This window comes from Gymnodraco acuticeps, unplaced genomic scaffold (genome assembly GCF_902827175.1).
Source record: "Gymnodraco acuticeps unplaced genomic scaffold, fGymAcu1.1, whole genome shotgun sequence".
In the NCBI taxonomy this organism is placed as follows: Eukaryota; Metazoa; Chordata; class Actinopteri; order Perciformes; family Bathydraconidae; genus Gymnodraco; species Gymnodraco acuticeps.
Genome location: NW_022990304.1, coordinates 423,599 through 443,957, shown reverse-complemented (window position 1 = coordinate 443,957; position 20,359 = coordinate 423,599). Strand labels below are relative to the sequence as shown.

At 41.4% G+C, this 20,359-nt stretch overlaps 2 protein-coding genes across 4 annotated transcripts; one reads left to right on the top strand and one right to left on the bottom strand.

Moving 5' to 3' along the window:
• Positions 1-1,949: 1,949 nt before the first annotated feature.
• Positions 1,950-14,718, bottom strand: foxred2 (FAD-dependent oxidoreductase domain containing 2). Of its 3 annotated transcripts, none has more exons than XM_034222681.1 (10): positions 14,396-14,718; positions 13,014-13,228; positions 11,114-11,419; positions 10,182-10,433; positions 8,222-8,530; positions 7,388-7,554; positions 7,041-7,206; positions 6,684-6,910; positions 3,487-3,657; positions 1,950-2,846 (listed from the first exon to the last, which is right to left on the bottom strand). In XM_034222681.1, exons 2-10 carry the CDS (start codon positions 13,223-13,225, stop codon positions 2,611-2,613), a joined length of 2,046 nt encoding a protein of 681 aa, XP_034078572.1. In that variant the 5' UTR covers positions 13,226-13,228; positions 14,396-14,718; the 3' UTR covers positions 1,950-2,610. The 3 variants fall into 3 exon arrangements, with proteins under 3 accessions (XP_034078572.1, XP_034078573.1, XP_034078574.1); XM_034222682.1 differs by having other exon boundaries at positions 14,417-14,717; XM_034222683.1 differs by having other exon boundaries at positions 14,554-14,713.
• A 1,182-nt stretch (positions 14,719-15,900) lies between these two features.
• hmox1a (heme oxygenase 1a) lies at positions 15,901-18,791 on the top strand (the record flags this gene model as incomplete). The annotated part of the gene is given in 3 exon segments (XM_034222728.1): positions 15,901-16,956; positions 18,344-18,455; positions 18,576-18,791. Coding segments are annotated over 3 exon segments (378 nt in total), but the record flags the coding sequence as incomplete, so codon positions are not given.
• Between the last annotated feature and the right edge of the window lie 1,568 nt (positions 18,792-20,359).

Below are 20,359 nucleotides of genomic sequence, written 5' to 3'. Positions count from 1 at the left end.
CTATAGTGTACAGGTTGTTCTGTTCAGTATGTTGATGGGGTGGACCTATAGTGTACAGGTTGTTCTGTTCAGTGAGTTGATGGGGTGGACCTATAGTGTACAGGTTGTTCTGTTCAGTGAGTTGATGGGGTGGACCTATAGTGTACAGGTTGTTCTGTTCAGTGAGTTGATGGGGTGGACCTAGAGTGTACAGGTTGTTCTGTTCAGTGAGTTGATGGGGTGGACCTATAGTGTACAGGTTGTTCTGTTCAGTGAGTTGATGGGGTGGACCTATAGTGTACAGGTTGTTCTGTTCAGTATGTTGATGGGGTGGACCTATAGTGTACAGGTTGTTCTGTTTCAGTATGTTGATGGGGTGGACCTATAGTGTACAGGTTGTTCTGTTCAGTAAGTTGATGGGGTGGACCTATAGTGTACAGGTTGTGCTGTTCAGTGAGTTGATGGGGTGGACCTATAGTGTACAGGTTGTTCTGTTCAGTGAGTTGATGGGGTGGACCTATAGTGTACAGGTTGTTCTGTTCAGTGAGTTGATGGGGTGGACCTATAGTGTACAGGTTGTTCTGTTCAGTATGTTGATGGGGTGGACCTATAGTGTACAGGTTGTTCTGTTCAGTATGTTGATGGGGTGGACCTATAGTGTACAGGTTGTTCTGTTCAGTAAGTTGATGGGGTGGACCTATAGTGTACAGGTTGTTCTGTTCAGTGAGTTGATGGGGTGGACCTATAGTGTACAGGTTGTTCTGTTCAGTGAGTTGATGGGGTGGACCTATAGTGTACAGGTTGTTCTGTTCAGTATGTTGATGGGGTGTACCTATAGTGTACAGGTTGTTCTGTTCAGTAAGTTGATGGGGTGGACCTATAGTGTACAGGTTGTGCTGTTCAGTGAGTTGATGGGGTGGACCTAGAGTGTACAGATTGTTCTGTTCAGTGAGTTGTTGGGGTGGACCTAGAGTGTACAGGTTGTTCTGTTCAGTGAGTTGATGGGGTGGACCTAGAGTGTACAGGTTGTTCTGTTCAGTGAGTTGATGGGGTGGACCTATAGTGTACAGGTTGTTCTGTTCAGTATGTTGATGGGGTGGACCTATAGTGTACAGGTTGTGCTGTTCAGTGAGTTGATGGAGTGGACCTAGAGATACAGGTTGTGCTGTTCAGTGAGTTGATGGGGTGGACCTATAGTGTACAGGTTGTGCTGTTCAGTGAGTTGATGGGGTGGACCTATAGTGTACAGGTTGTGCTGTTCAGTGAGTTGATGGAGTGGACCTAGAGATACAGGTTGTTCTGTTCAGTGAGTTGATGGGGTGGACCTATAGTGTACAGGTTGTTCTGTTCAGTGAGTTGATGGGGTGGACCTATAGTGTACAGGTTGTGCTGTTCAGTGAGTTGATGGGGTGGACCTATAGTGTACAGGTTGTTCTGTTCAGTGAGTTGATGGGGTGGGACCTATAGTGTACAGGTTGTTCTGTTCAGTGAGTTGATGGGGTGGACCTATAGTGTACAGGTTGTTCTGTTCAGTGAGTTGATGGGGTGGACCTATAGTGTACAGGTTGTTCTGTTCAGTGAGTTGATGGAGTGGACCTATAGTGTACAGGTTGTTCTGTTCAGTGAGTTGATGGGGTGGACCTATAGTGTACAGGTTGTTCTGTTCAGTGAGTTGATGGGGTGGACCTATAGTGTACAGGTTGTTCTGTTCAGTGAGTTGATGGGGTGGACCTATAGTGTACAGGTTGTTATGACAGCACCTTCCCCTCTAGGGTATATTCCCCCTGAGCCCATTAACACATTTGTTAATGGACAATTGTTCCATTTAAGATTAAAAAAAAGTTAAAGATAAATACAAAAAATAATAAAATATTTTTATAAACAAAGAGTTGAAGTAAGAATTTTGAAATTAAATAAAAATATATATTTTAATGATAGTAATTTTAATTATAGTCCACAAAACACATTCATTTGATTTAAAAGCACTCTCTTTAATATACGTTTCATCAGGTAACGTCATTTAAAAGGTAGAATGCATAATCGTTTGGTAACACCCACCCTCCACCTATAAAGCTTCAGATAATTTAGATTTACATGATATGAAAATGGTTATATATAAAGCACTTACATATTTTACAAGGAACAACAATAATGGAAGATTCAAGGGGCAACGTGCCGCTCCAGTGATAAGCAGTGATTTCCAACATGGGGGGTCGGGTCCCCAACAGGTCGCATTATGATGACGTTGGAGGGGCTGTGAGATCATTATTAAAAAAGTAAACACATAAGTCATCAACACATTACGTTTTTTATGGACTAATCTTTGCTCTTTTTCTTGTGAATTACTGGATAATATTACTTCTTTGGACCCTTAATATCAAAATAAAGAAAACAAAATCACTCTTTGGTTGAAATGGTCAAGTGTGAGACATTTACATCACGTTTGTTATTATACATGCCTTATTTTAAAGGGTAACAAGCCGACAATATTTGGAACCAGTGATCAGTAGGTTGTTACTATGTCAAGGTATTTGGTTTTATGGACAGAATCATTATGGATGCTGGAGGTAGCAAGGCTGAGGGTCCTTAACAGCATCTCAGGCATAGCTTCATCACGCTTCAGTAAAACAATCAGAAGTCTAGTTTCAGTCCTGAAGACACGGAGGCTCCAGCTTGTGCCAGGTAGTTTGGGAACGCTGGGTCGGACCCCGATGTTTTTCCCGTTTCCTGGTCAGTAGGCATCAGCCCAGCGCCGTGAACCTGCTGCCACAGCTGAGTGTTGTGAGCGACTCCCTGCCGCTTCAAGTATCCCTGCTGACAAAACAGCGGCGGCTTGCGGTGGGTTAGGGAGGAGCGGAAACAGGATTCTGGAAGACACAGAAATTATTATTTAAATAAAAAAGGTTTTTACAAAATTCATCATTTATAAACTTGAACACTTGAAGACACAGAAATCATTTTAAAATTATATTTCTAAAGACACAGAAATTGTAAAAAAAAATTAAAACATTCTAAAACATACAGAAATTATTAAAAATAGATATAATAATTCTAAAAAACGAAAGGAATTATTAATAATAAAGAAAAATTCTAAAATCATTTCTTTTTATAATTAATTTTTTTTAAAACACTGACATTATTTTAAATATATATATTTCTAGAAGCCACAGAAATTATAAGAATATATATATATATATATATATATATATATATTTCCAAAAACAGCCAAGTTATTTAAAAATATATCTTGTTTTTTAAAAGGCCAAGTAATTATTTTAAATAAATATAAATTATTTCTTAAAAAGGGACAGAAATGTAAAATCAATGTACAATTAAAAATAAAAATAAAAATAAATGGTCTGCTATATAATCAATGATAAATCAATAATGTTAACCCTTAAATTTGCGATCACCATTTTAATAATTAATACACAAATAAATACATGAAAAATAAATTAATTCATACATTTAAAAAATACCATTTGTATCACAAACAAACAGTTTTACCAGCATAGAAGGCCCTGAGGTCAGTCTGGACACAATGCTCCAGGAAGCGCCGCAGAGGCTGGATATGAGAAATTGGAGTGTCCCATTCTGCGAGGAAGTCCTCCACCATGTGATGCATCGCTTTGGGCCTCGGTAACGGCCAGCCAGTGGGACGCAGCCTCATGTCTTCCTCTGGGGAACAAGAGGAGAACATTAACATACATTCAGAGTTTGTTTTTTAAATCTCAGATCTGCTCAAGGGAACCTGTTACACAGGTCGCAGTGGGCACTCAAGCCTGCATTACAATATAGGCAGGGCCACTCTGCTGTCGCCCATCAGCTGTGAGAACTCAGCAATCAGGCGTCCATTTTAGGTAGCTCTTTCCTGGAGCGTCAGCTTCAGCGTCAGACAGCCGAAGACTGACAAAGACATTGGAGTCCTGCGGGAGTCTCTAAGACTGACAAAGACATTGGAGTCCTGCGGGAGTCTCTAAGACTGACAAAGACATTGGAGTCCTGCGGGAGGCAAAGAGGAGGCAAATCCTACTCTGATTGAGCTAATTACCGCTGGTGTCCTATTTTCTTTTCTTTAGTTTTCTAGCCCCTCATGCTATAATCATGTGTATTTTCTCCATTCCTGTTCATGTGTCTTCTCGCAATTATCACTGGCCCCGTGTATCTCCTAATCGCTATAACCGGCCTGCTCTCATCTATCCCACGTTCTCCACTGAGATCCAACATCTAGTTTCAGGGGGCCTGTGGAACTGCCATTCAGCTGTTCCTAAGGCTGACTTCATCTCTGGCTATGCCTCCCTGCAGTCCCTGGATTTCCTTGCTCTCACTGAGACGTGGATTACTCCATCCAACACATCCACCCCAGCAGCTCTCTCCACAGCATATTCCTTCTCCCATACACCCAGACCCACTGGCAGAGGAGGTGGCACTGGTCTCCTGCTCTCTCCCAAATGGAGCTTTTCCCTCTTCAAGCTACCTAACTTCACTCCTTCCACCTTTGAATTCCATGCCGTCACAGTAACCCATCCTATACAGTTAACCATTGTTGTTCTCTACCGTCCACCAGGCGCCTTGGGGGACTTCTTGGAGGAATTAGATAATCTCCTCTCACACATCCCTGAAACTGGCCCTCCCACTGTACTTCTTGGAGACTTCAACCACCAAGCGGGGAAGATAGATGAACTAACATCTCTGTTAACCGCCTTTGCTTTCTCACTGTCTCCTTCCCCACCAACTCATAAAGCTGGCAATGTCCTTGATCTCATATTCTCAAGGAACTGCGCTACTTCTAACCTCTCTGTAAACCCGCTCCACACATCCGATCACTTCTTCATTTCATTCTCTCTATCCCTTTACAAACATAACAAACTAATCTCTTCTCATCCTGCACCTGTCCGCCGTAACCTTCGCTCCCTCTCCCCCTCTACCTTTGCCTCGTCGGTGCTCTCAGCCCTCCCTTCCTCTGACTCGTTCCAACTACTACCTCCAAACTCTGCTGCAGAAACTCTCCTCTCTACTCTCTCATCCACTCTGGACTCGCTCTGTCCTCTCACATCTCGGCAGGCTCGTCAGTCCCCTCCTGCTCCCTGGCTAAATGATGCACTGCGTGCTAATAGAACCGTCCTTAGGGCAGCAGAGCGGAAACGGTGGAAATCCAAACACCGTGACGACCTCCTAACCTATCAGGCTCTCCTCTCCTCTTTCTCTGCTTCGATCTCTCAGGCAAAAAGCACTTTCTTTCAAGATAAGATCCAATCTTCCTATTCCAATCCCAAAAAACTATTTTCCACCCTCTTGGACCCCCCCAAAGCCCCTCCCCCTCCTCACTTCTGTCAAGCGACTGTGTTATCCACTTTGAAAAAAAGGTTGATGATATTCGCTCTTCTTTTTCTGACTCACCTTTACTCACCGCTGGGTCACCAGACCCTCCTTCCACAAACACACTAACCTCCTTTTCCCCTCTCTCTCCAAGTGAGGTTCTTACCCTCATTACCTCTGCCCGCCCTACCACCTGTCCTCTGGACCCTATCCCCTCACACCTCCTTCAGACTATCGCTCCTGATATTCTACCGTTTCTCACCCATTTCATCAACACTTCTCTAACTTCTGGTCACTTTCCAAACAGTCTCAAGGAGGCAAGAGTAAACCCTCTCCTAAAGAAACCCACTCTCAACCCGTCTGATGTTATAAACTATAGGCCTGTCTCTCTACTCCCGTTCCTGTCTAAATCACTTGAACGCGCTGTCTTTAAACAACTCTCCTGTTATCTCCATCAGAACAACCTTCTGGATCCGCACCAGTCTGGTTTCAAGGCAGGTCACTCCACAGAAACTGCTCTCATTGCTGTCTCTGAGGAACTGCACACGGCTAAAGCAACTTCACTGCAAACATCGCTGCTACAACCCGCTGCTGCAGATACACGCTTTACAACATCAGGAGGATGCGTCCCCAGCTGACACAGAAAGCGACTCAGGTTCTGGTCCAGGCTCTCGTCATCTCACGCCTAGACTACTGCAACTCCCTCCTGGCTGGTCTACCTGCATGTGCCATCCGACCTCTGCAGCTCATCCAGAATGCAGCGGCTCGTTTGGTCTTCAACCTTCCTAAATTTTCACACACCACTCCGCTCCTCCGCTCCCTTCACTGGCTTCCGGTAACTGCTAGAATCCACTTCAAGACACTGGTACTTGCTTACCATGCTGCGAATGGATCTGGCCCTTCCTACATCCAGGACATGGTTAAACTGTACACCCCAGCGCGTGCACTACGCTCTGCATCAGCCAAACGACTCGCTGCACCCTCGCTGCGAGGGGGACCCAAGTTCCCATCAGCAAAAACACATGGGTTTGCTGTCCTGGCTCCAAGATGGTGGAATGAGCTCCCCATTGACATCAGGACAGCAGAAAGCTTACACACCTTCCAGACTGAAAACTCATCTCTTTCGACTCCACCTCGAGCGATAGATTTATTAACAAAGCACTTTTATACTAATAAAGGACTGGCTTATCTAAAGCCAGTTGAGTAGCACTTGAAATGTTTGGCTCTATGAAACCTGATGCACTTTATGATTCTGTTTTCTTCAAGGTTGTGTCTTCCTGGTCGAATGTACTTATTGTAAGTCGCTTTGGATAAAAGCGTCAGCTAAATGCAATGTAATGTAATGTAATGTTTTTATTTCTTCCTGAAACAGCATCTCCACTCACCAGTAGGAAGTGTGTCGTAGTAGTATAAAACAGGGTGCAGGAAGTTGGATTTCCAGGCTTTGGTCCAGTCTGTTTCGGCCCTGCTCCGCCCCAGAAAGTCGATCTTGTTGTTCCCGTACTGCATCACCAGGACTATCAGCCCATGTTCGGAGACCTCGTGGCCCGAGACAGAGGAGAACTGGGGCAGAGCCTGGAGAGTAAACTCTTCCACGTATTCACAGTGAGAGCTGAGAGTCAAGGACAGAAGAAAGCATCATTATATAATGAGTATGAAGAAGGGATTAAAAGAGTGGCGCAGTCATGATTTCCAGAAGTAAAAAGCTAATGTTAGATATCAAAATAACACCGCTGGCTTACCCTCGAAGAAGTATAACGTCCCCCAGCACCTGAAACATTTGGTACGGCCCGGAGGCTTCGCTGAGCCGCTTCAGAATCCAGGACTGCAGCTGCGTCGTGAACAGTTTTGTCGATGGCCACAGGTTACTATGGTAACGCTGTTCAAGTACGCGATGTACGGCTCGCACTGTGGCAGAATATTTAAAAAGCGTTTAAGAAAAATCATGTTAAAAACAAAAAATACGAATCATTAAAGATTACATTAGAATAAAAGCACACAAGTTACCCAAACGCCTGCCCAAACAGGAATGTCTTTAGATGACATTTAAAAGAGTCTACAGAGTCAGGTGTGCCGGCATGTAATGTACCTGTGTAACGGAAACCATGCACGAAGCCGCCCGCAGATGAGCGGTAGTCTCTGGAGTGAGCAGCTGTTCCCAGAACAAACAGGCCGGGGGTGTTCATCCCTTCATACCATGGCGTCACACCGGGCAACCTGCCTTTAGCATTGTCACTGATGGGAGGGCAGGCAGAGCTGTGGAGATAACACATTATATAAGTAATATACAAATGTACAGAGTCACCAGAGAGAGGCTTTGTTGACAGGGCGGAACATTATGCTACTGGATACATTATGGAGTGGTGGAGGGATGACGTTATTTTGTAGATTGACCAAGAAGTTAACATCACAAAGGTTCCCTCGATAAAAAGCCAATGGGATTCTTCCATTGGATTTTGGAATATTGCCAAAAACAAGACAAACTATTATGATACTATTTTTATAATTGTTGAAACATAAATGCATTGCCGGATGTAAAAAGTTAACGTTGGGATAAAGGAACTGCAGCACGGTCACATGACTTCACGTCACCACCGCTAAGCTAAAGGTGGCTAATGTTGGGCTATAAAGGAACTGCAGCACGGTCACATGACTTCACGTCACCACCGCTAAGCTAAAGGAGGCTAATGTTGGGCTATAAAGGAACTACAGCACGGTCACATGACTTCACGTCACCACCGCTAAGCTAAAGGTGGCTAATGTTGGACGTGATGACGTTTAGTCTTCTCATTTAGACACTTAAACCCAACCAAAAAAACACTGACTATGAGATAAGTTAACTAGAATTGCTGAAATGCTTTATTATTTCCAGGTTTAGGACTCATACTTGCACCACTCTTTATAAAAATCCTACCATTAATACCTGTCAAACACGCTGAAGTTGAACCTGAACCCGAGGCATCGAATCACTCGGTCATAGGGCTTTCGCATGGAGAAGTTATCAATGTGATACCCTGGCATTTCCTCTCCTGACACGTCAGAGCTGTTCTTCTTCTCCTGGTGTTGAATGTGCTTCTTTAGAGTCAGGTATAACTTTGCTTTATTCTGAGTGCCCGCTCTCCTGCTGCTCTTCTCTTTTCGTTGTGTGATGCCGATTTTTTCCAGACGAGCCTCCGCCAACCCATCTAGAGACTTCAGCTGATATGTGTCTATAAGGTCGTTATTCACAGCTCTGAAAAACAAAAACAAAAGTTCAATTTAGAATAAAAGTGCTTATAACTCTAATGAAGAACAGTTGGTGAAGTTGTAATTAAGGACACATGTTCCCAACTGGGTCCTTCTAAAGTTGCAATGGGGTAGCTACGTTAAAATGTGAGAAAATAAATCGTTAAACTGATTTAATGAGAAATGTATATCCAAATATTGAGTGAGGTCTTACTAAATAAGTAAATTAGTTAGTAAGTGAGCAGAGCTAAACAATTAGCTTAAAGTAATTAAACAATGTTTTGGGAATAACTGTCATTAAGGCTTTGATTAATTGTGAAATAGAAACAAATAACGGATAAATACTAGTTTAAAGGTCCCATGTCATGGCCATTTCTACTGATCATAATTCCATTGTTGAGGTCTACTAGAATACATTTATATTGTGCAATGTTCCAAACTCACATTGGTTTCTCATACAGCATCTCTGTATAGTATATTCACTCTCTGTCCTAAACAGCTTGTTGGAGCTCCTGCCCCCCCCTCCCTGTGAGCCCAGTGGCCTTCTGCGAGACAGCGAGACACAGCCTGGGCACACTCACACCCGCAGCCTGGCTGGGAGTTTGTGTGTGTGCCCAGGCTGAGTTCCGCGGTGTCTCGCTGTCTCGCCGACCCCACACCAGTGAGCCAGCTCACAGTGTCCCGCTCCTCGCAGCAGCGAGTCTCGCAACGTGTGTGTGTGTGTGTGTGTGTGTGTGTGTGTGTGTGTGTGTGTGTGTGTGTGTGTGTGTGTGTGTGTGTGTGTGTGTGTGTGTGTGTGTGTGTGTGTGTGTGTGTGTGTGTGTGTGTGTGTGTGTGTGAGGAAGTCCACGGATTGGTCCAAACGTAACGGCTCCGCAGACGTTACGTCACTATACCCGAAATACGTCACTATACCCAAGAAGTAAACAATGGAAAAAGAGAAATGTCCAACGAGGCGTTCTGGGGCAGCACAGACAGGTCTTCTCTGTGTTAGAGTTATACTCGCTACAGGGTGTACTTTGAGGGTTTGTGACTCTGCAGACCGTTTACATGCAGAAAAACCTTCATAACACAAGGGGACGGGTGATAAACAGAAAAGCATGACATGGGACCTTTAAACAGTTTGCTCAAGGTAAAAATTAAAAGCTCAAATAAAAGTTAAGTAGTAGTTAAAACACTAAGAACATAAAGTTAAAATAGTAAGCTAAAAGTAGAATAGATTTTTTTTAAGTCATCTTAAAATAATGGATGACTCGCTAAGATAGTTAGTTTAAAGTAATTGATAAATAACTAAAATAATATCTTAAATAACCAAATTAGCAGTCGAAATAGTGAGCTAAAATCAGTGCATGAATGGCTAAAATAGTAAGCTAATAGCAAGGGATATACTTTTGAATTAGATGAATGAAGAAGTATGAATGCAGACTTGAACAAAACTGGCCTAAACACGACCAATTCAATTGAAAATAGTATTGTAAATATCCACTTTGAAGTGTTAAATAACATCTAGTTTAACATCAAATAATGGTGTCAGGCCTGAAGAATTCATAGGGTTGAGGGGACTACATCTAAAAGAAAGGTTTGGAAGCCCTGATGTGCAAGCAGCCTCCAGCAAACAGACACAATAGATAGCAGTAGTAACCAAATCTTAACCCTACCTGAGATCTCCGACATAATGTGTTTGCCAGGCCAGTCGGACCGGGCTGGAGCTCAGCATGTGGACCTTGCTCGCTCTTCCCAAGATGCTCTGGGCCGTTTCAAAGGCCGAGTTCCCCTTCCCCAGAATAAGGACGGCCTGGTCCTTGTAGTCCTCAGGATCGGTGGAGATGGACTCGTAGCCTTCAACCAGGTCAGAACCCACAAACTCCACCTTCTGAGGAACCCACAAACCTGTGGCCACCAGGAGGACGCTGAGGGAGAGGATCAAAATCATCACGTTTTATTAAAAGAGCCGATTATCACGAATGATTACAGGGCTTAGTTGAATACTCGATTCTGATTGGTCAATATGGTCCTTTTAGAGGTTAATACTTGATAACACACTGCTGCTACGCATAACATCACCATTGCTAAGGAGGATCAAGGGAGAGAAGGAAATAATGCATATGTATAAATGTGTCTGTTGATTGTGTATATATATATATATATATAGGTATATACATGTTTTTTTACATATTTTAATATATCTTGTTATTGTATTCGGGATTGTGGGAAACGGTATTTCGATCTCTCTGTCTGTACACACAAACTGAAAGATTGACTGACTTTGAAAGAGGTTAAAAGACAAACAGTGGACGTCAGATAAGGCTTTCACACATACATGTAAATATATCTAAGATGTATATATGACCCAAATATATATATATGTTCATTTTAATTCATTTCTTATTTAAAAGTTACTTAATATTTATATAATTGTATTTGCATCTTTCATTTAATTAATCTCTAATCTGTGTGAATCTGTGCTGTCCTGTTTTTCATTCTTACCCTGTTGCTGTTGAACTACTGACTTTCCCCACAGGGATTAATAAAGGTCCATCTTATCTTATCTGACCCAACGTAGGCCTGATCCAGCCAGGTGTTCCACTACCTGCATGTGTAGTCTGCAGCATGTTGGTCCGTCAGGATGTAGCTCCTGTTTTTGGGCGACTGCACCGCCCTGATCCTCCCGATGTCCACACCGTACCGGACCCTCAGGCCGAGCTGCTTCTCAAACATGGACAGGTAGAGGGGGAAGGCGTCGGCCGGAGGGTAAAACTCAGAGCTCACTCTCTTCATCAGGAGGTCGGGGTGATCGCTCAGCAGCGAGTTCCAGTCGTGGCGCAGGTTGAACTCTCGGTTCTGCCTTCCTGTGTGGATCTTGTTGATGCTGATGAGCTTCCTGTGCCTGGGATACCTTGAAGGACAAAACAGAGCAGAGAAGGCAAAGGTGATTCAGGAGGCTAGACCATGGATGTATAGCGAGAGCTGGAGTGGATACAGCTTTGGAGGCCCTCTTAATTCCTATGAAGGTTACTCAGTGGCGCATTGAAGCCAAAATAGCTTGAGTCTCGAGAACAAAAATACCCAAATCTTCCCCGGATCTTGCTGTAGTTCCTTTATAGCCCAACATTAGCCACCTTTAGGTTAGCAGTGGTGACGTGAAGTCATGTGACCGTGCTGTAGTTCCTTTATAGCCCAACATTAGCCACCTTTAGCTTAGCAGTGGTGACGTGAAGTCATGTGACCGTGCTGTAGTTCCTTTATAGCCCAACATTAGCCACCTTTAGGTTAGCAGTGGTGACGTGAAGTCATGTGACCGTACTGTAGTTCCTTTATAGCCCAACATTAGCCACCTTTAGCTTAGCAGTGGTGACGTGAAGTCATGTGACCGTGCTGTAGTTCCTTTATAGCCCAACATTAGCCACCTTTAGCTTAGCAGTGGTGACGTGAAGTCATGTGACCGTGCTGTAGTTACCTTTATAGCCCAACATTAGCCACCTTTAGCTTAGCAGTGGTGACGTGAAGTCATGTGACCGTGCTGTAGTTCCTTTATAGCCCAACATTAGCCACCTTTAGCTTAGCGGTGGTGACGTGAAGTCATGTGACCGTGCTGTAGTTCCTTTATAGCCCAACATTAGCCACCTTTAGCTTAGCAGTGGTGACGTGAAGTCATGTGACCGTGCTGTAGTTCCTTTATAACCTAACGTTAGCTTTTTACTTCAGAAATCATAAAGTGGTGTTAATAGGTGAAGATCATCCTACTGAACAAGACGTGGAAATATCAGAAATGTGTGTTTGCAACAGATCTTGATTTTTCCAAAATCCAATGGAAATACCCCATTGCTATTGTCGAGAAAACCCTTGCGAACTTTTCACTTTTAGGATATAATGATCTGAATGCGGGCTATGATATGCTCATTTACGGTCATCCCTTTTCCAATGTGAGTCAATGGGATAAAGTAGTTTTGGGCCCAAGACACAGAAGTTGTAGTCCCACTGTTCGGTGCATGGCGTACTTTTCTTAAAGGTAGGGTATGTAAGTTTGAGAAACCGGTTCAAGATACACTTTTTGTTATATCCCATGGAATGCTCTTAACATCCCGATAGCAATGAATATCTTAAGTGCTTTGACAAAAAATCCATAAATATGAAATGACATAAAAAATGTCATCTGTGGAAGCCGTGGCGCTGTAAACAGCACGACCAATCATCTGAGCCGGCCCGGCTAAAGTAACTGGATGGCCTACCTGCCTGTCAGCCTTCCATCTGTGCACAAACTTATCTCATGCCCTCATTGGTCATGTGCGCGTTCGTGTGTTGGAGGAGGGGCTCTGTGAGGAAGTGGCAGATTTTCTCCGGTCGTGTATTTTTAAATTCTAGCGATCTCGAGCTGGTTTCTCCAACTTACATACCCTACCTTTAAGGTGTGGGATAGACAGTTACAATTTTTCTTCAGAAATTTCTCTGGGCTTCTTTACCATACGACAAGTTTCAAAAAGGTTTCCTACTTGTTAAAGAAGCTGCCCGGTCCTGAGTTCCTCTCCAGGATGATGTAGTCTCTTTTGGCCTTGGACAGGAAGAAGCCCATCTGCAGCCCTGCAGGCCCGGCTCCCAGCACACAGTAACCAAAGCGCCGGCTGCCATTGTGTTGGTTATCAGACGAGCATTTCACACAGCCAATCAAGAGGAGGAGGATTAAACAAGGGAGGTTTGAATCCATTACCTGTTGGACACAAAGCAAAGTGTGTCAGTGTTGCATAAGAAACCATAAAGAAAATCCATTGGGTAGTTAGAATATTGTAGGACCATAAGATACCTATCATCCCCCCGCAAGTGGTGTAATGTAAACTAAATACTGAATTTAAGTATGAGGTTTTGAGGTACTTCCACCATACACAAGTATTTTCATTTTATGCTACTTTGTACTTGTACTCCACTATGTTATGGAAACCAGTATATTTTGAATGCAGGACTTTCAATTGTTACAGTATTTTACAATTAAGTACTGCTACTTTTACCTAATTAAACAATCTGAGTATTTTTGTACACCTCTGGGTAGCCTACTAGTTAAACTTACTAAGACAACATATGTAATTAAATGACAGTTACTACCAGTATATTTTTAATGCAGGACTTTCAATTGTAACAGTATTTTACAATTAAGTACTGATACTTTTACCTAATTATACAATCTGAGTATTTGTGTACACCTCTGGGTAGCCTACTAGTTAAACTTACTAAGACAAAATATGTAATTAAATGACAGTTACTAATCAAAGTGTTGGTAAATACAAAGGGGTTACATCCAAATATATTTATTTTTAGAGTCCAACATGTAATAAATTAAAAGTATATAGTATAGTATACTCAGGTAAAGTAGCTCAACATTGTACTTAAGTACAGTACATGAGTTAATACAATGCTGAAATGTAATGAAGTACATTTACGCAAGTACTGTACAGTTTTGAGGTACTTGTACTGCTTGAGAATTCCCATCTTGTATAAGGCCTACTTTAAGTATATTTTGACGCCAAAACGTTTGTACTTTTACTCAAGTAATATTAAATACATTTGAACTTGCAACAGTATTTTTACAAATCAGTATTACTACTTTTAAATGAGAACTCCTTCCACCATCAAGCAGGCTACCTTAAAATGTTAGGCTACTTAAGTACAGTATTAGAGTAAATGTAATTCAATACATTACAATCATGTTTTTATGCAGTGTTATGAAGTAACTCCATAACACTGCATCATTCACTCCCTGCATGTGGGCCATGATTAGCCAACATTAACACCTCTACTCCTGAAAACATCCACAAATCCAAAATAATATGGCGACTCACTAGACAACACATGCATCTAATGGGATAATATATAATATACCGACTTTAAATAGGTGTAAACGTGCATTTAGACAGCATGTAATCCCCCGGGTGTGCAGCAGCTCTCCAGCCGACGGTTAGTGCCTCTCCTGGGGATGCGGCTCTGCCATCGACCGGTGAACAGATGAGTGTCCGGCGTTATGATCCATAAACACACCATTACCTTTTACATCAGGCGAGCCCTTGGACGCAACATGTGTAGTTCAACATGTATGAAGTCTACATGTTTACTGTGGAGCATTTTAAAGTGTGTGTGTGTGAGTGTGTGTATGAAATCCGCTACAACACACTTCCCCCTCAACACACACCAATGGAGGCTGCTTGCATAAGGGGGCGGGGCTACAACATACCAGACAGGGGAGAGGGGCTGGATCTCACTGGGTTGTTGTGATGAGGAGTCCACAAAGTGTGTTTAATCAACCTAAATAATCTCTATGACTCAATTAGAATGTAATAATAAACCTTAAATGACATGATATGGAAGAAGTACTCTAGTATTCTACTTAAGTACAAGTAGCAGTACAAATGTGTGAAAATACTTGGTAAAGTTAGTCTCCTGCAAAACGTACTTTTAGTAAAAGTACTGAAACATTAAAAGTAGTGCTGTCAAAATTATCGCGTTAACGGCGGTAATTAATTTTTTGAATTAATTGCGTTAAATATTTAACGCATTTAACGCATGTGCAGAATGGCCCGCCCTATACGTGCCACCAGTGGCAGCGCCAGGGTATGGCTGGGGTAGGCTACACCATGGGCTACACCCATACCAAGAAATGGCTTAGCCCCACCATGACAAATGATGTTAAAGTAAGCAAAATAAAGTCTGCCAACTCGCGCGGAGTAAATTGCACAGACAGCAGTTAGTAAGATTGATTTCAGTAGCCACGGTTTTGAAAACTTTTGTCACGTAGTGATCGTCTTCTCAATAGAACATCTTTGATAACGGCGTGGTGTTGTTGCAGGAAGTCCCGACGGAGAATACTTTTGCTGTAGTACAGGGGTGCACATAACTGGTACGCAGGTTATGTGCGTAATCTGAAATGCGTACCGTCACTTGTGTCACAAAGCGCATTTGCGTACCGATGACGTACTTGTGAAGCTTTTCCAGAAGGCGGTTAGATCACCGGACGACAGAGTCGGTCTCCGTGTGCACAGACAGGGCTGCTGTTAACGTCGGTCTGTACAACGGAATTGTGTCAAAACTACGCCAACCGGCTGCGGAGGGAGACTCCCCCCTTCACTGGAGAACTGCGCTAAAACAGCTGATCGTTCACACTCTGTGGTCACGAAGTACTCCACTAGCCCCCCCTCTGTCGACTTTCCTGAAGTACTCCCCCGTTGATAGAAATCAACACTGTAATGAATTAAGACCCCACGGTTTGATGATTGATAGGTGTGTGGGTTGTCTTTCATTTTGACACGCAGAAAAATGTTATAATAAACATAGATACTGTATGTTAAATGGATATATCCGCCTTCTTTCATTTATCTTTCCATTCCCACAACAATATACATAAAGAAATGGCATATTTTGGACATAGTTCGAATGGTGATTAATCATGATTAATTAATTTTTAAACTGTGATTAATCTAATTAAAAATTGTAATCGTTTGACAGCCCTAATTAAAAGTACTTATTATGTGTAATGTCTGGATTATGATCATTGATACATTAGTTGGTTTTGTCACAGCTGGTAAAGGTATAACTATATATATATATATAAATAATGATACATTTTTTAGAGTAATCATCATATCCTGTATTTAAATGTATATAACTATATATATATATAGCCTATATATATATAATTTTATATAAACATTTGAATCTTTGTTTTAATAGTTATATATTCTTTTTGAATATTATAATATTTACAAGGTTTCTGCCACATCATGTTTTCAGATTTCCTCTCTTTATTCACAGAACTGCTTTGTCATGTTTAAGCCTCAGTAGTCACACTTCCTATTTGACTTAAACTTAAGATATATTTCCCTTTTTAATGTATTTATTAGTTTAAAGAATGCAGTATGTTTACCTTAGAATGAGCCCTTTATAGTATATCCATATGAAGTGGGTCATTGGAAGTATTCATCATGCAGACTGGCGCTTTATTACTAATATATATCATGTTATATTACAAAAATAAAGTGCATGTACCTCATTATTTGACTTATTTACAGTACTTGCGAAAATGTATTTCTTTACATTTCACCCCTAAGTGTTTTTTTATCTAGAATGAGCATTAAGTAGAGTTTTTGATTTTGCCTCATCATGTTTTCAGATGTCCTCTCTACATGCCTTGTCATGTTTAAGCCTCAGTAGAGTGATGACTCGCATCAAACCCATGATCAAACCCCACTCACACTTCCCATGTGACTCAGCAGAAAGTCACACATATATAAACACAGGCGACACAGAGCTGAGAGGAAACAGAGGACCGAGCAGCCTTCAGTTTATCGCAGGTGCATTTCAACATTTTTAAATACAGAGCAACCATTAGTTCCAGTCTGCAGAGATGGAGACCATGAAGAGTGCCAGGAAGAATGATACGGAGGACGTCGGCAGGTAGGACTTTATGTTTTATTAACCCAATAATAATCACAATTCAATTCAAATGTTTTATTAAGCGACAGTGGCAATGAAATTCTTCTGACCTGAGCTCCTCCCACAATGCAACACATATAATAAAATACTAAATAAAAAGTAGTGCAAAAAGTCTATATACATGTCAATAGAATATGATCTGTACAAGAACAGAATAAATAAAGTAAATTAAGATACGGTTTATTGCGGTGATAACTATTGATATACACTACACTGTTTGAACAAACATAGTGTAAACAGCATTGGCATTGAACATATATATATGTGTAATAATGACACTAAAATTAAACATAGGCTGGAGAGGAGGTTAGACAACAACATCAAACAATATTTTATTTTGTTATTTTTTGCCTATTTTTCTTGTGTGATCTCAATGACAATCCTTACAGTGTTAGATTATTGTGTTTTCAATATATTTGTATATGTTTTCCAAGGCATTAACTAATACTTTATTTGTCCCTCAATGGGGGGAATGTACATGATTACAACAGCAGAAACATTGCTATGCACACGTTACAAATAACACAATAAGTCAAACACAAAAACAAAATAGCAGAAATGTACACCGTGGTAATAAGTCGAAATAGTTAGTAAATCGAGTTTTATATTTACATATATTTATATATGTGTTTTTTCAAAGCCAAATTAGATTTTGAATGCCAAATCTTACCGTAACTTTTTCATCTATATAGATTTGATCAATTCTTATTATTTTAAGGATATGATTTTATGGTTTTCGAAGTCATTAAAGATATTTTACCGAGATTTGTCTTTTGCATTCTTTTTATACAAAAAAAATGCCATACATAAGACGAAAACATTGAGCCAAAAGCAATACATACATATACACAGGACAACTACATTACTTTACATTAAAGAAAAATAACGACACTAAATTAAATTGGTACATACATACAACAAGAGCAGTTTGATACATCGGGAACTATCCAGTTTTCCAGCAATAGGACCGTATTTCTGCAGAGGCTATCACAGTCATTTACATTTTAAGATATTGTAACATATTATCCTGCCCCACTTCCCCGGGTTCGTTCAGAAATTGAGATAGGTCGTTGTTCTTGGTATACTGTCTTTTGCATTTTACTTTGTTTTCCAAAGACAATCTTTAGATGTCTTTTTTGTTAATCATTTTTAATCCAATTTTAGTTTTTGAAGTCCAAATGTTACCCTAACTGTTCTAGCTCCAGATTTAAAAGTAAATTAAGTTTTTTCAGTATAAAAGTATGTATTTCAAAGTTTGATATTTGTTGCATTTTGTTGTGTGTTCCAAAGACAGTGTCAGATTGATATATATTTGAATGACTGTGTCCTTTGTGTTGCCCATCTTCAGTGATTTATCGGAGCAGATTAAAGCAGCCACTAAGGACAGTCATGTGCGAGCTGAAAACACCACGCTGATGCTGGACTACCAGAAAGGAAAGATCACCCTGCCTCAGTACAAGGTAAAACATTTAATAAGGGACACTTCCTCAAGTTTTAAGGGATCTGAGTACAAAATAATGAGCTTTAACAGAGTGTATTTGATATGACTTGTTGACACATTGTCCTGAACTGTCCCTCAGCTGTTGCTGTGCTCGCTGTATGAGATCTACAGAGCTCTGGAGGAGGAGCTGGACAGAAACGCTTCACACCCCGCCGTCGCTCCCATCTACTTCCCTCAGGAACTCGCTCGTCTGCAAACTCTGGAGAGAGATCTGGAACATTTCTTCGGCTCCGAGTGGAGGCAGAGGGTGATCGTTCCTGCAGCTACAGTCAGATACCAGGAGAGAATACGGAGGGTGAGCGGAGAGGAGGATTATTACTTAACCTCACTTTTGAAAGAAGATTCTCTGATATCCTCAAGAGGACATGTTCCTCTTTAAAGAGTCCTCTCCTGCTGATGTTCAGGTGTATATCAATATTTAGAGTCTCTACTTTAAAGAGTCCTCTCCTGCTGATGTTCAGGTGTATATCAGTATGTAGTGTCTCTACTTTAAAGAGTTCTCTCCTGCTGATGGTCAGGTGTATATCAGTATGTAGTGTCTCTACTTTAAAGAGTCCTCTCCTGCTGATGTTCAGGTGTATATCAGTATGTAGTGTCTCTACTTTAAAGAGTCCTCTCCTGCTGATGTTCAGGTGTATATCAGTATGTAGTGTCCTACTTTAAAGAGTTCTCTCCTGCTGATGTTCAGGTGTATATCAGTATGTAGTGTCTCTACTTTAAAGAGTTCTCTCCTGCTGATGTTCAGGTGTATATCAGTATGTAGTGTCTCTACTTTAAAGAGTCCTCTCCTGCTGATGTTCAGGTGTATATCAGTATGTAGTGTCTCTACTTTAAAGAGTCCTCATCCTGCTGATGCTCAGGTGTATATCAGTATGTAGTGTCTCTACTTTAAAGAGTTCTCTCTGCTGATGTTCAGGTGTTATATCAGTATGTAGTGTCTCTACTTTAAAGAGTCCTCTCCTGCTGATGTTCAGGTGTAATATTCAGTATGTAGTGTCTCTACTTTAAAGAGTCCTCTCCTGCTGATGTTCAGGTGTATATCAGTATGTAGTGTTCTACTTTAAAGAGTCCTCTCCTGCTGAATTTTCAGGTGTATCGTATGTGTAGTGTCTCTACTTAGCGTTCTCTCCTGCTGAGTTTATATGGAGGGTTTCTCTACTTAAAGTCCTCCCTGCTGATGTTCAGGTGTATATCAGTAGAGTTCTCTACTTTAAGAGTCCTCTACTGCTGAATGTTCAGGTGTATATACAGTATGGTAGTGTTCTATACTTTAAAGAGTCCTCTCCTGCTGATGTTCAGGTGTATATCCGATGTAGATGTCCTCTTACTTTAAGAGTCCTCTCCTGCTGATGTTCAGGTGTATATCAGTATGTAGAGTCTCTACTTTAAAGAGTTTCTCTCCTGCTGATGTTCAGGTGTATATCAGTATGTAGTGTCTCTACTTTAAAGAGTCCTCTCCTGCTGATGTTCAGGTGTATATCAGTATGTAGTGTCTCTACTTTAAAGAGTCCTCTCCTGCTGATGTTCAGGTGTATATCAGTATGTAGTGTCTCTACTTTAAAGAGTCCTCTCCTGCTGATGTTCAGTGTATATCAGTATGTAGTGGCTCTACTTTAAAGAGTCCTCTCCTGCTGATGTTCAGGTGTATATCAGTATGTAGTGTCTCTACTTTAAAGAGTCCTCTCCGATGATGTTCAGGTGTATATCAGTATGTAGAGTCTCTACTTTAAAGAGTCCTCTCCTGCTGATGTTCAGGTGTATATCAGTTGTAGTGTCTCTACTTTAAAGAGTCCTCTCCTGCTGATGTTCAGGTGTATATCAGTATGTAGGTCTCTACTTTAAAGAGTCCTTCCTGCTGATGTT

Bases quoted from the DNA above. Each gene is read 5' to 3' on its own strand.
- foxred2 (XM_034222681.1), bottom strand. From the start codon at position 13,225: ATGGATTCAAACCTCCCTTGTTTAATCCTCCTCCTCTTGATTGGCTGT. The intron at 11,420-13,013 runs GTAGGAAACCTT...TTGTCCTTCAAG, and splicing joins CCGGGCAGCTTCTTTAACAA to GTATCCCAGGCACAGGAAGC. The intron at 7,555-8,221 runs GTATTAATGGTA...TTATCTCCACAG, and splicing joins AACTTCAGCGTGTTTGACAG to CTCTGCCTGCCCTCCCATCA.